We start from the raw sequence: 15,324 nt of genomic DNA on the forward strand, positions 1-15,324 counted from the left end.
TTATTCACATACATTATTCCAAGCAAATTAATAGTCATATATGCTAATCTTTAAAATACTAGATAGTGAATATTTCAGTTACTTAATATTTGCTTTTTGTATATCATTCACATCAGTTTTATTAATTTTATAGGATAACCTTGCCTTTTTGTTTTCTGAAAACAGCTCTACCTTATTTGATATTGGTTACTAATGGTGAGAGATTATTTCTGAAGTTGAAGTTCTTTGAGCAGTTAAAGCAGAAAAATGTTAATGTAATTTAGGAATTGGGTGCTGTTTCTGTTCTTACACAAGACGATTTATTTTCTATGTTTCATTGTCTTGTAGATTTCTCTTTGATAGATTCTGATGTGGATGGACTTACAGACATCACAGTTAGCTCCGTCCACACCAGTGACCTTTCATCTTTTGAAGAAGACACTGAGGAGGAGGTTGTGATGTCTGAGAGCATGGAAGAAGGAGAGATTACATCAGATGGTAAAGCATTTTACTTAATAAAGCCTCTGTGAAGCTTCCTGTTGAGCAGTATTTGTATATTCAGATGGCTGTGTCGTGAAAGACAGTGTGGCGCCGTGGCAGGAGCTTGGGACTTTTAGTTGGAAGATTTATTTCTGAGTCCCAGCTCCAAGATTGTCTATCTGAGCAAGCTTGGTAAGTTACTAAACTTCAACAAGCCTAGGTTCTCTATCTCTTAGCTCCACTCCCTAGGATTGTTACAAGAGTTGGATGAGATCATGCTTGAACATGCCATGTTTTGAGTGTTTGGAGGGGCACAGTCAGCAAGACTGTCCTCACTCTGCCACCCACTGCAAATTCAGATCCCCAAGACCACCCTCAGGTTTGGTAATTCACTAGAAGGACTTGTTGAAAGCTATTAAATTCATGGTTATGGTTTCTTACAGCTGAGGGACACATTAAAATCAGCCAAGGGAAAAGGCAATAGGCTATATAGTCCGTCACCCGGAATCACATAGTCACCAGGAGTCATGTAGCTAGTGAGCACAGCACCATTTCAAACCTACATCCTGGCTTCTAACTAATACCTTATGTTTCTCTTTAACATGTGATTAAATATTGTTTATGATTTTTTGAAAAGTCAAAAATGTTGAATGTTATTTGCAATTGCCTGTGGATATCATCTAGTAAATTTGCCACTGGCTCTTGGATTGAACCCGCCTGCCAATGCAGGAGATGCAAGATGCAGGTTCAATCCTTGGATCAGGAAGATCCCCTCGGGGAGGGCATGACAACCCACTCCAGTATTCTTGCCTGGAGAATCCCATGGACAGAGGAGCCTGGTGGGCTACAGTCCTTGGGGGTCGCACAGAGTTGGGCATGCCTGAAGCAACTTAGCACATATTTGGATAGAATATCTGTAGAGAAAATCATAGGCAAAAAAAAAGTAGAAAGTTTTAATGCTGTAGATGTATTAATATTTTTCAGTCTCTCCCGTTTTTCATTATTTTCTTAGTATCCATTTCAAAAACTGGATTAGCAGCCTCCAAAATGCAAGGGAGCACTTCTCACTCTTCATAATTATCCTCATGAGGTCATTTCTGAGTACTGATGGAGGAAGAATGCCCTTATCCTGTGAACACTTCACTTTCTCTGACCAAACGGAAATCTTACTTCTAGATGCTTTATTGGGTCTTTTCAAGGTTTTTCCTGGACAGGGCTAGATTTTCTGTGTATGGAATCCAAAATGTAAGAAAATTGTTCTTTTGAGAGTACTGAGCAATACTTAGTACCACTTCATTGCTTCTTGCTGTGTCATGGGGAACTTTTCTTCCTTCCTAGGGTAGAGGGGTTTTAGTATATACTTGCTGTAGGTCCAGTTATTGATTCTTGCCTCTTCCATAAGCAAAAGATCATAAATGGTCATTAAAATTTCAAGTTTAAAGTGTGGCTTGAAGGGAGTTTGTTCAACTTAATACTGGTAAAGTATTCATGCCAAGTCTGTTGACATACAAATGAGGATTAACTACTTGTCAAGGAAACTTAAGTAACTCTTAAAGTCTAATTTTTCTTTTTGATATGTGAGAAGCTGAAAGAAAGAAACAGTACGTAAATCAGGAGGACATTCCTGGTGGTCCATTGGTTAAGACTCTGTGCTTCCAGTTCAGGGGGCATGAGTTTGATCCCTACCCTGAGAAGTTCTGCATGCCATGTGGCACAGCCAAAGAAAGAAACCAAAAAAAAGTTTGAATAAATAAAGATATGGATTATAGCCTTTAAAAATTTCTGAATTTTCATATACTGATATTTCTCCTATTGGACCTACAAATACCTTTAAACTACTTTGAAGCAGCTTTTGCCACTTGATATTGATGTTAATTGCTGATTGACAGAAGTGCTCTTCTTTCTACTGGCTTTCTTCCAGATGAAGAGAAGAACAAGCAAAACAAAACAAAAACTCAAACCAGTGATCCCAGTGAAGGAAAAGCAAAAAATGTGCGGCATGCTTATGTTCACAAACCATATCTTTACTCAAAGTATTATAGTGATTCTGATGATGAACTTACTGTGGAACAACGGCGGCAGTCTATCGTAAGTCAGATTTGAGCTCTTGTTATGTTAACCTATTAAATCAGGTTGGCATACTTGACTAGTCTGTTCACAGGCTACTGGTGAGCATTCGAAATGGTGACTTATAGGTTCCACCTTCAGGAACTTTGTCATTTAACTAGGCAGAATAGATAAAAACTTGTGATGGAACTGTTCATATCATCATGATTGGTGAAAAACTGGTAACACCCTCAGTGTTTCATAGTATGGAAATGTTTGACCTGAGTATGGATCCAGTCATAAAGAGAGATGGCATCAGCCGTTAACATATTATTAAGAGAGAAGTGCAGTCGTCCACATACTTCCTGCATTTGATAGTACTTCTAAGATGTACCACTGAATTATTAACAGCTTTTTAGAGAAATTGCTACCTCATTGTATGTATACATCAGTTTTAATAAGTTGGCTTACAATTTCAGAAACATTAAAATATGAAAAGTTGTGCATCAAAGAATGAGGAAATACTCCTCCATAAACAATGATTTGAAGGAAGTGCACCAAAATGTTAATGGTGGCTTCTCTCTTAAGAGGCTAGTTGATCAGGAGTTATGCTTGTGCTTAGGGTGTTTGGCACTTGGAGGCTTTGAGTTCTGGGCAGGAAAGAGATGGTAGAGTAACACAATGACTGGATCCTCCCTGGTTTCAAATTACAACTACAGGAAGTCCCACATCCAAACCCTGGGTCCTGAGAGTATAGCCAGCAAGTAACATTTATTGTAGGACCATCCTGTCACTTGAATCTGCATTTCAGCTTTCTTTGAGAAAATCAGAAAATTATGATGCTCATAGATATTTTTATAACTAGCCTTTTAATTGTAATAACAGTTTATTAAACCACCATTTCCCCAAATGATATCTTTAAATTGATGGCATTCTGAAAGTTAGTAAGGGAAAAATGTCACCTTCTGTCTCTTTTGAAACACATGCACACACACATAGACGTGTTTATAGTGGTATGTATGCACTTTTGCAGAGCCCATTAATTTGTGAGAACATCTGAAGGGCAAGCATATTTTTTTTCAGGGTGTTCTTGCTCTTACTTGAGAATCTGTCAGCATTATTATGAATATTTTGTGGTTTTAGGCTAAAGAAAAAGAAGAGAGACTTTTAAGAAGGCAAATTAATAGAGAAAAACTTGAAGAAAAACGAAAACAGAAAGCGGAAAAGACAAAGTATTCAAAAGCTAAAAGTCAAGGTATAAGAGATCTTAACTTTTAATATTTTAAACCATGTACTTATACACTCCACTGACTTCTAGATATTAAGATAGCTTATGAGATATGATTATAAAATAAAGTGATAAAAATTGTATTGTAGATTTTTAAACTATGTATTTTAAGATGTGGAAGATTTCCTTTTTAATCTGATGTCTTTAGTCACTTGTTTATTATATTTCTATATCTAAGTTAAACATTCTATCTATCACATACCAGATTATACAACTCACCTCATAGCAGTTTATTTTCCAGTGATTATGGAATGAATCATCACTGGAAAATTTATTGTTAACTTGTGAGTCCTCAAACCTTGCAGTGATATTAATGGAATTCATCTATACTTTAACTAAAATGTCAAACATTTATCTGGAATATTTCACTGGACAACATTGAACTTCCTCTGGACACTGATCTTGTTTGATGTAAAATACACACGTGTACATATATGAGCACTTAAAATAAAAAATATAAGACTTCTCCATCTACATGAAATATTTTTATTCCAATACAACTTAGAGATATTGAAGCCATTTTTCATTTTTACAGTGATTAGAAAATCTTAATGAAGAATAAAGATTGCACTGATAAAAACTGTGTTCTGAAACATAGTTTATTGATTGCTTCTTCCTCAGGCAAAAGCAGTGTGGACTTAGAAGAACCATCCACAAAAGGTTTGGAGCCCAAAGCCCCCCGAATTAAAGAAGTCCTTAAAGAGCGGAAAGTTTTAGAGAAAAAGGTAGCCTTAAGCAAAAGGAGGAAAAAGGATTCCAGGTACGTATTTATTTGGCCACATTCCCATTATAACATTCTCTTGGCATGCTTTCAGAAGAGAGGCATTGAAAAGGACAGTAAAGAGCCAGACCTAGAACGTGCAAATTATTCCATGTTTATGAAATACCTTTTAGGATTTCCTTTTCAGTATTAATTCATTGTATTAATATCTATGATATTTCAAAATAGTGTGTACTAATCTCTTTCTTTTGTGGGGGTGGGGGCAGACTTTATTTGATAATCTGATGGAACCATTGGACTCTTTGCCCAGAGAAATGCGTGTGCATGTGCACACAGTTGTCGCTAGAGTCTCAGAGAGCGTGTAGACCTCTGGCAGCACTCAGGAGCCATTCCTGTTCCGGACGTTCAGGCCCCTCTGGCTGGCGGTGGCTGCCTCCGTTCTCTAGCCTGCCCACACACTTCAGTAGTGTCTCATGCTCCTTCCCATAAACCAGAGTTCCAAGCCAAACATTGTTTTTAGCACCACATGATCACGGTTAATTCTGTAAGAATCACAAAGCTGAAGAGACTGAGGGTGGCTGTGTGGGCATGGGCTACAGCATTGCTGTACCAGCAACATGCAGTTCTGTAAGTTTATTTTAGACTTGAGGTAACTAAATCAGTAGTTTTAGCTGAGTCAATAATCTGCAGAACTCGGTGAGAGGAGGTGGCTCTCATTTTTCTTACAGACTTCAGCCTTCTCCATCTGAATAAATAAAACTACTCGGTTTATTCAGAAGATAAGACTTTCAAAATGAAATGGTAGCCCATATCATACTCATCTTCAAGTGACAAATCACAAATTTTTGTTTCAAGAATACTTCCCTGTAGGACCAAGAGTGGTCCACTTCACATTCGGGATTTAGCTCTTCACTGTCAACCAAGAATAGGACTTAATTTGAAGTGCACGAGTCTCTAGGTACCAGTTAAGTGTTTTATAGTAAAGAAAAGCTCGGCTTGTTTTTAAATCTTGCTGAGAAATTTAAATCACGTTTTTTGGTCCAAAGTTCTTACTTCACGTTTTGCCCTACCTAGGAACATTGATGAGAATGCTAAAAAGAAACAGCAACCTGAAGAAGATTCTAGAGAAACACTCAAAACAAGTGAGGTATGTCTTAATTAGTAAAACCCCATTTTAAATGCTCTTCTGTTAGATATTAGCCATTCAGTTCTTTGTAGTAAAACTTAGAATACAGTCTGATTTTTTTTCTACCTTGAATAGAAAGTCTGTCGCATTCCAGCTCCCCCATCCTATTATGGCCTAAATTCTTCATTTTGGCAAGTTGATTTCATGTGATCTTTTATCTGGATAATAGCTACTTTTCTCCTCTTCTCTCTTTCCCCAATTCCCCCACCTCTTGTTTCTTAAATTGACAATAATAAAATAGCCAGGAATAATAATGACAAAGAAAAGGAGGAAAAAGCTAAAATCCTTCTGCTAACAAATTATCATTCTTTTCCATTTCTCACCCACATATGTTCATAATTTTGTAGAGCAAATGTAATCTTGCATAGTGTTTTTAACATTCCCCCATGCTCATTTCATGCTGTAGCTTCCTAATTATTATATCTGATGGTTATATAGCTTGCACTGAATGAATACACCATAATTTAAGCATTTCCTTATAGTTGAGCACTTAGACTGTTTTCTAAGATGTGATCATTTTAAATAGTAAAACTATGTAGATAAAAATACCCTCAAAATGTTCAGTAAGTACATTTCTTCTCCCTTTTGTTTTACTGTGATAAACGTTTGTTTTCACTGGGTTTTTATCTTTCTATACACTTCCATATTTATAATTCTATAGCTGAACTATTGAATATCTTAACACTTCTAAGGGAAGCAGTAATAATTTAGTAATTAATTATTCATAGCTGGTAAATATTCTTAATGCCTTTATGTAGAAATTAGAGTCATATAGTATATCCTGATATTCTAATGTTATATTTTTAATATTTAACTTTATTTTATGAGAAATTCCTGTGAAAAATGATCTCATAAGATTGTATTCACATTAATTGGTTAGAACTTATTGTAAAATTAGGTTGATGGCATCCCTGTTAGTTCTTTATTTGTGGAATTTAATTTTAAAGTATTTTTTTAAGATCTTGCTATGTCCCAGTCCCTATAGTAATAGTGTATTAATCTTCATGTTAAAGTATAAAAAAGGTGCAGTGATAAACTGACCCAGAAACACAAAAGGCTTTCTGAGGATTTCAGCCCATTGTTTAAATAAGAATAATTATAGCTAGTTCATGAGTCCTTATTATAAAGTGTTGTTGGTCATTAACATCAGTCCAGTCAGCACCAGACTGTGGGTCAGGAGGAAGGTTTGGCTGCTTTGGTCTATTGGTATCTTCCCTTGGATATGAACATGTACATCTGATGTATATGATTACTATTAGTTACCATGAGTTTCTATGTGCATTTGAAGCTTCCTAAATAAACTGTCTTCCTGGTAACCTAAATTCATGAAGTTCCCATAGATAATTTGCATTTCTAAATTAAAATGTAAGATACCTTTATTTCATTGTAAAATTTTTAATTGCCTTCATTAGGTATTAAGCTTTTGGACTAAAAAGAACTAATGTCATTCTTTCAGCTTCTGTTTATTAGTGACCACTGGGCATTAGTGGGCTTTATTAATTTAAAGTCTGAGAAGGCCTTCAAATGCCTGGATGCACCTCAGGAGAAAGAACTACTTCCTATAAAGATGCTGCTATTATAGTGGGAAGAGTATTAGACCTGGAATGAAATTATCTGAACTCATTGCTGGGTGTCTCATTATTGAACCTTCCTGAGTTTCAGGTTCCTGATGCATAGAAGTATGTTAATAATACCTACCAGCTGCTGGCAGAGGTGAAATAAGTAAGGTGTAGCATGTAGTAAAGAATTCACCTGCCAATTCAGGAGACGCAGGTTCGATACCTGGGTCAGGAAGATTGCCTGGAGAAGGAAATGGCACACCACTCCAGTTTTCTTGCCTGGGAAATCCCATGGACGGGGGAGCCTGGCGGGCTACAGTCATTGGGGTCACAAAGAGTCGCGTGGCTTAAGAACTTCAACAACAACAAGAAGCATGTTACAACATGCAACATACTAAATGCACCCAAATTTTAGATTTGAATATAAAAACTAATCTTAGTAGGTCTCATATTTTAACTTTTATTTTCTTACAGCATTGTGAAAAGGAAAAAGCATCTTCTTCCAAGGATTTGAAGCATGTTCATGCAAAGAGTGAACCAAGTAAACCTGCCCGGAGACTTTCAGAGTCTTTGCACCCAGCTGATGAAAACAAAAACGAATCCAAAATAGAAAGGGAACACAAGAGACGGACTTCTACCCCTGTTGTGGTGGAAGGGGTGCAGGAAGAGACTGACACAAGGGATGGAAAAAGGCCAGTGGAACGCTCAGAAAGTGGCACAGAAGAGCCCCAGAAACAGAAAAGCACACTCAAAAACGAAAAGCATCTAAAGAAAGATGATTCAGAAACACCACATTTAAAAAGCCTGCCTAAGAAAGAGGCGAAATCCTCCAAGGAAAAGCCTGAAAAAGAGAAAACTCTGTCAGAAGACAAACCGTCTACAAAACACAAGTACAAAGGTGACAGTGCACATAAAGCAGGTGACGAGGCTGAGGTCCACTCTTCTGAGAGAGGCCTGAAAGATGAGAACGTTCAGAAGACAAGTCAGCAAACAAAACTTGCGTCAGATGATAAAGCTGAACGAAGAAGTAAACACCGGAATGAAAGGAAATTGTCAGTTTTGGGCAAAGATGGTAAACCAGTTTCTGAGTATATCATAAAAACCGACGAGAACGTTCGTAAAGAAAATAAGAAAGAGAGGCACGGGTCAGCCGACAAAACGAAGGCAGAGCACAAATCAAGAAGATCAAGTGATTCTAAAATTCAGAAGGACTCTCTGAGCTCCAGGCAACATGGAAGCACAGTACAGAGAAGAAGCGAAAGTTACTCCGAGGATAAATGTGATAATGACTCGACTAACGCAGATAGTAATTCCAAACCAGAAGAGGTGGTTCACAAGGAGAGGCGAAGAACCAAGAGCTTGTTGGAAGAGAAACTTGTGTTGAAGACTAAGTCCAGAAGCCAAGGCAAACAGTTGAAAGCATCTGAAACAGAATCACAGGAAAATACCACAAAACTGGCAACCACTCCAAAACCAGAGAAGGAGAAGAACACTGAAGAAGGTGACCCAGAGAGACAGCGCAAGTCCAGGGTTGAAGACAGACCTTCTGAGGAGAGCGGTGTGGACCCCACGTCAGAGAGCGCGGCCCCTTCAGCACATAGCGTGCAGAGAGAGTCTGGTCACAGAGCGAAGTTGCCGCCAGCAAAGGAGAGGTGCAAGGGTGACAAAGAGTCAGGCGCCACCAGACTCGAGAGAAGGCTGTCAGACGGGCACAAAAGCAGGAGCTTAAAGCACGGTAGTAAGGACGCGAAAAAGAAGGAAGACAGCAAAACAGAGGACAAGGATGGAAAAGAAGGTGACGGCAGTCACGAGAAGCCCAGAGGAAGTGGTTCGGTCGTAGAGAAGAAGTTAAGTAGAAGGTTGTGTGAAAATCGAAGAGGCAGCGTATCCCAAGAGATGGCTAAAGGAGAAGAAAAACCAGCAGCAAACCCTTCGGGCGCTCCCAGTAGTTCCTCCCTTCAGAGACCAAAAAAAAGTGATCCTGCCCTGATACCTGAACAAGAGCCAATGGAAATTGATCCCGAGCCAGCCACGGAAAATGCAGCAGAGGTCCGCAAAACCCAAGATGGCAGCAGTAGCTCTCAGCAAGACCTTGACTCAGAAAATGTTATGAAACAAAAAACCACCACTGCAGTCCTGAGGGAGGGGTTACAGACTCCCACAGGGGACTCAAAAACAGCATCTCCAGCCTGTAGATCAGGACGTGGAACAGGAGCTGTTGGTAATTCTGAAAAGCACGCTGACCATAGAAGCACCCTGACCAAGAAAATGCATCTCCAAAGCTCCGTGTCCAAACCTAACTCTGGGGAGAAGGAGTCCGCTCAACGAGGAACTCACGAAATGAATGTAGACTCTGAAACGAGTCACTGTTTGTTACCCCATGCCCCGTCAGAAAGTGACAGGGCACAGAAGAATTTGAAAACCACCACCAAGCCCACTGAAGAACGCCTTGCTCCAGGAGACGCCACTCTTAAACATTCCACAAAGGCAGATCCCGCCCCGTCCTTAGGCCCCATGGCTGCTGGGTCTCAGAAACATTCTCACAATTCAGGGGTGCCTCCTGTAGTTGACGAAAGAACTGGGTCAGAAGGTGCCACAGCCAGCCCCTCGCTCGGCCACCACTCTGAAATCCCTAGGCAAAGCTGGACTGTTGGGGAATCAGAAGTCCCTAGGACAAGTGACAGCAGAGAAGGCGATGCAGTTTCCATGGTAGATACACCAGCAGAAGCCAGCGTGGAGAGCAGAGGACGCATTCCGGAGGTTGCCCAGGCCTTCGTGCCGCACAGCAGGCAAGGGAAAGCAGACACGCCTGTGGGCAGTGAGTCAGCAGACAGGACGGTGGGAAATGAGGATGCTGACAAGGAAGGTGGCTTGATGGATGCAGATGGGAAAGGAAGGGACTCAAATTCGAAGCATACAGTTAGGGCTTCTGTGGAAAATGGTGACAAGGCTGGTGCTGCTGTTGATCAGGTGGAAGGCATGAACTCAGATCCTCTTGGACTTGAGCAGAGCAGAGGCCCAGGTGAAGCCAAAAACACACCAGTCGATGCTGACAGAAGGCACGGACACAGTGAAGTGGACACCAGTGTCGGAAGCAACGCCGTGTCCTCTGTTCTACATCAAAGGAGCGGGAAAGCTGAGACACCGACCGCCAGGCCTGGTAGAGGAGAAAAGGCTTCCATCGCCAGCAGCACTGAGGGGAAGGACAGCAGTGTTCCCCTAAACCCGGTGAAGGCGGGGACGGCCACAACCACATCTGCAGAGATGGTGGAGGGTGGGGTGGCCGTGCCTTGCACAAGCATCGAGGCGGACGAAGGCCTCACAACAGGCATGTGCTCCGAAAACCACCCTCTTCATGTCGGGGCGGAAGCCAGAGAAGGCACTGTCTTTGCCGCGGCAGAGGAAGGTGGGGGTGTTGTCACAGAAGGATTTGCAGAAAGCGAAACGTTCCTCACAAGCACCAAAGAAGGAGAAAGTGGGGAATGCGCGGTGGCCGAGCCTGAAGAAAGAAAGACAGAACCTGCGATGGCCCCCGCGGGGACCACCGGGGCTGACGCCAGGAGCGCAGCCTCGGAGGAGAAGGACGACGCTGTGACCAGCGCGGGCTCTGAGGGCAAGTGCGATGGGTCTTCAGGTGGAGACTCGGACCTCGTGGAAGGAACGGTCACGTTTATCAGTGAGGTTGAGAGCGACGGGGCAGTAACAAGCGCGGGGATGGACATCAGGGAGGGGTCCCTGAGCAACGAAGAGTTGGATGGATTCCAGAGAAGCCCGCGGAGAGCAGGTCCCAAGAAGGAAAGCGAGGGGACGGTGACGTGCACAGGGGCAGGGGGGAGAAGAGACGGCGGCGTCTTGTGCTCCGCAGCTGGCGTGGGGCTACAGGAGCAGCGCAGGGTGACGGGGGCCCCCGGGGGCCCGGTAGACACCCCCACGCCCGCGGCAGCCAGCGCTGCCCAAGAGGAAAGCGCTTCTGTGACAGACGGCCCGGAGGGTGAGAGTGCCGTCACCAGCACCGGGATCACGGAGGAGGATGCGGAGGGCCTGGCGAGCTGCACAGGTTCGGAGGAGAGCGGCGAAGGCTTTGCCCTGAGTTCCGAATCTGAAGAAAACGAAGAGAGTGCCATGGACAGCACAGTAGCCAAAGACCCCACTGATGCGCCGGTGGTGGCTGCCGGCCCCGGCGACGACGAGGGCGTGGTGACCAGCACGGGCGCCAAGGAGGACGAGGACGAAGGGGAGGGCGTGGTGACCAGCACGGGCCGGGGGAACGAGGTCGGGCACGCGTCCACGTGCACAGGGATGGAGGAGGAGAGCGAAGGGGGGTCGGTCTGCGAGAGTGCAGGAGGGGACGGGCAGCTCGGCCCTGCGGCGGGCCTCGTGGATGCCGAGGCCGGCGGCACCGTCCCGCACGCGAACGAGAGTACCGTGGACAGCGTGAGTGGCGCGGAGAAGGACGCTAAAGACGCCGAGATCTGCTCCAGCGCCAAAGGGGTCGTGGAGAGCAGCGTCAGCAGCGGGGTTGCAGCGGAGGGCGTGGCGGCTCCCGCTCCCGAGGGTCGCCAGGGGCCCATGACGAGCGCGGCTTCAGACCGCAGGGACAGTGAGCTCAGCAGAAAGGAGAAAGCCGATGACACCACGCCCTCCACCGGCCTGGTGGGGGGCAGTTACGAGGCCCTCGTGTCTGCAGCTGTCCCAGAACACGGGCCTCCTCACACATCGCCGGGCGAAAAAGAAGATGAGGGTGTCATCACCTCCGTGGAAAACGAAGACTGTGACGGCCTTGTGGCCGCCACAGCCAGTGACAGTATCGCCAACCAGGCCGGGGTGGCTGGGGGTTCAGGTGAAGGGAAGGGCTTGGTGATCTCCACCAGCACGACAGACGATCTCACCCCACAGCTGAGCACCGTGGTAGACGTGGGGGCGGGCCGTTCAAGCGCCCCAAGACCTGAAGAGAGCGCGGAAGGCCCCAGAGTGAACGTGGAGGAATTCGAGGCCCCCATGCCCAGCGCGGCGTCGGGTGACGGGAGCCAGCTCACAGCTGCGAGAAACGAGGAGAAAGACGAGTGTGCCATGATTTCCACGAGCATCGGGGAGGAGTTCGAGGTGCCCATTTCCAGCGCGGCAGCCCTCCACGGCGCCCGGAGTCCGCAGCCGGTGGCAGCCGCGGAAGACCGAGCCAAAGGGCTGGCCCCCGTGAGCGCCGACGACTTCGAGGGGCCCACACCCAGTGCGCCCGCGCAAGCCGAGAGCCCCCTCGCTTCAACCAGCAAGGAGGAGAAGGACGAATGTGCCCTCATTTCCACCAGCATCACGGAAGATTGCGAGGCCTGTGTGTGTGGTGTGGCTACGGAACGGGAGCATGAGCCACCCGTCCTGGAGGAGAAGGACGGCAGCGCCATCATCTCCACAAGCTCCGGAGAGGACTGCGAGGGCCCGGTGTCCAGTGCGCTCACTCGAGAGGACGCCCGGGCCTCGGTCACGCCGGCGGAAGAGACGAGCGACGCGGCCATGATTTCCACCAGCACCTCGGAAGGCTGTGAGGCGGTCATGGCGGGCGCCTTCCCTCAGGAGGAGGAGCCGCCCGCCGTCGTGGGCCCGGAGGACGTGAGCGACGCCGCCATCATCTCCACCAGCACGGCCGAATGCCTGCTGGCCCCCGCTGGTCTCGACCGGCAAGAAGAGGTTCATCCGAGTGCAGGCAGCCCCAAAGGAAAGGATGCCCCGTCAGCCACGAAGACGAGCCCTCCTCAGGCCCCTTTGTCCAGCCTAATGGCCGAGGACACGTGTCAGTGTCCTGGGCCCTCCACAGGGGGAGAAGAAGTGGGCCCCGTGGTGGCAGGGGGCACTGGGGAAGGGCATGACCCAGCGTTGGTCAGCATGCTCTCTGCAGGTGTCAGGCGGGTGTTGGAGAGCAAGGGGCTTGGCAAGGACTGTGCAGACAGAGTTCAGAGAGAAGATGAAAGGCCTGAGGCAGGGGCATCAGGGGGCAGCACGCCAGCGAGGTGTCCAGCAGGGGGGAGCGGGGACTCACCTGTCGACCCGCAAGGACCAGAGCAGGTGCCCGAGGGCACCTCCGTCAGTGTGTGCTGTTTGACAGCAGTCAGTCCCGGTGCTGAAAAAGCTGATGACCCGCGGGGGCCTGAGGGCAACTTGAAAACCACCACCCTGGAATGTGTTAATGGCCAGGAGTCAGAACCGGCTCCTTCCCACACAGCAGCCCTCCCCACCGCCTATGGTGTAGCGCTCTCAGCCTCTAAGCAGGAGCAGAACTTGACCAGCAAGAGTGACCACCGTGGCCAGTGCACTGTCCCAGCGTCTGCTGAGAAAACAGGAGAAGGTAACAGCGTGACCAAGTCCTGCCAGCAAGGTCTTCAAGTCACTGTTTCTTCTGAAGAAAATTTGCATGACCTAGGTGAGAGTCTTTAAGTACAAATCTTCGTGTTTTATAAAGATAATTGTGTGTACAGGACATTTAAGATGGTTTTGGTTCTGAAAGTGAAAGTGAAGTCGCTCAGCAGTGTCCAAGTCTTTGGGACCCATGGACTGTAGCCTACCATCTCCTCCAGGGATTGAACCCGGGGCTCCCACATTGTAGGCAGATGCTTTAGTGTCTGAGCCACCACGGAGGTTTTGGTTCTAGAATGTAGCAAAATCACTGTCATCCAACTTGAGGGTCAGGCTTCTCTAAATCATGTTTAAACGGTTAGTCTTAGACCCACTGCTCATGTGCGACATGGGCAGTGAGGAGACTGCCAGCTGTCTCATTGGCTGGACAAGTGTCGTCTGTAGGACTGTTGTAAGTTACTAAACATCTTTGACCTTCAGGTTTCTTATCAATCAAAATGAAGGCACCTTACAGCAGTGTATGAAATGAGCTTTTTTTTTAATCATCCTCATTTTACAAATGAAAGTTCAGAGAGTTTAAATAACTTGCACAGTACTCGGATGCCTCTTAGGAAAAAAAGTACATCTGAGCCTCAGCTTTCTGTTGTGTGAAAAGGGGACAGTAGCACATAACAACCCCGTTCCAGCCCTCATGTGACTTATTACAGATTCCAGGTGTGTGTCTGTTCAGTCTAGCTGGCTGCTTCTAATTATGTTTTATTTAGCAGCGTTTATTGTTTGTGTAAATGGACTAGTTTCTGGCTTAGTATTTGAAGAAGAAAAGAATCGTATTCTCTTGTGCTAGATTTCAGAGAGTGCCAGTCTTGTTGGAAACTTGGTACTTTTCAAAGGTGTAAGCTTGGAGCTCAGTCATTGATTACCACTTACCCACCCACTTCAGACACATGATACCAGGTACCACTGTGGATTCAGAAATGGTGGGAAGATGGTTGTGAATCCAGCCACATATTGTGTTTAGGCTGTGATACAGCACCGTGACAGGTGCTTAGGACAGGCTTAACAGGATGCTGTGAGAACTCAGAGTGGGTACGTGGGCTGGACGGGAAGCAAGCAGGGAATGCTATCTTCCTCTCCACTCTGTGTAAATGGGAGCAAGCTGCGCTTTTAAGCTGAAATACCACCTAAGTGCTACTCGGAGGCTGAGGCCTGTTCCTTATGGGGACTTCGGAGACACTGAGATGTTCCAAGGGTTGAAATAAATGACTTTAAATTTATTTGTTGACTTTAACTTAGGGTGAGTTGAATGCTCTGAAAGTTTCTCTGATTCAGCCATTGCTACAGTCTGTTATTCCTCTTGCCTCCTGCCTCTCCTTCCCTTTGAAGGAGCAGGAATAGAAGGACTTTTAGCAAGGAAAAGCCCACAGCCTCCTGGAGAAAGTAAGGGTTTTCTTGGGAGGCTTCCATGTGGGCAGGTGAGAGGAACAATTCGCAGGACAGAGGAGGGAAGGAAAGAAAGGGACAGGTTTGAGTCTAGTAGAGAAAATCCTGTTCCCTTTTTATCTGCTTCACAGTTTTTAACTTTTATGTTCAACTTTTCTGTGTCAGCACAAAGCAAGTAAAATGAATGTGTTCACAAATCACTGTCTTTATTAGGAATATATCTCAGTGGCCTTGAATGTTTTCTTTTAGGGACAAGCTTGATACAGATATCTATAGAAAA

At 45.4% G+C, this 15,324-nt stretch overlaps 1 protein-coding gene across 1 annotated transcript in view; it reads left to right on the forward strand.

The window, feature by feature from the left end:
• Positions 1 to 15,324, forward strand: part of BOD1L1 (biorientation of chromosomes in cell division 1 like 1) — a 51,359-nt gene that overhangs the window by 11,765 nt on the left and 24,270 nt on the right. Inside the window, exons 5-10 of the mRNA XM_043906174.1 lie at positions 328 to 477; positions 2,381 to 2,547; positions 3,649 to 3,760; positions 4,415 to 4,553; positions 5,589 to 5,661; positions 7,734 to 13,671. Of these exons, the coding sequence (XP_043762109.1) occupies positions 328 to 477; positions 2,381 to 2,547; positions 3,649 to 3,760; positions 4,415 to 4,553; positions 5,589 to 5,661; positions 7,734 to 13,671 (6,579 nt within the window). The remainder of the gene's footprint in view (positions 1 to 327; positions 478 to 2,380; positions 2,548 to 3,648; positions 3,761 to 4,414; positions 4,554 to 5,588; positions 5,662 to 7,733; positions 13,672 to 15,324) is intronic.

This window comes from Cervus elaphus, chromosome 6, assembly GCF_910594005.1.
Source record: "Cervus elaphus chromosome 6, mCerEla1.1, whole genome shotgun sequence".
Lineage (NCBI taxonomy): Eukaryota > Metazoa > Chordata > Mammalia > Artiodactyla > Cervidae > Cervus > Cervus elaphus.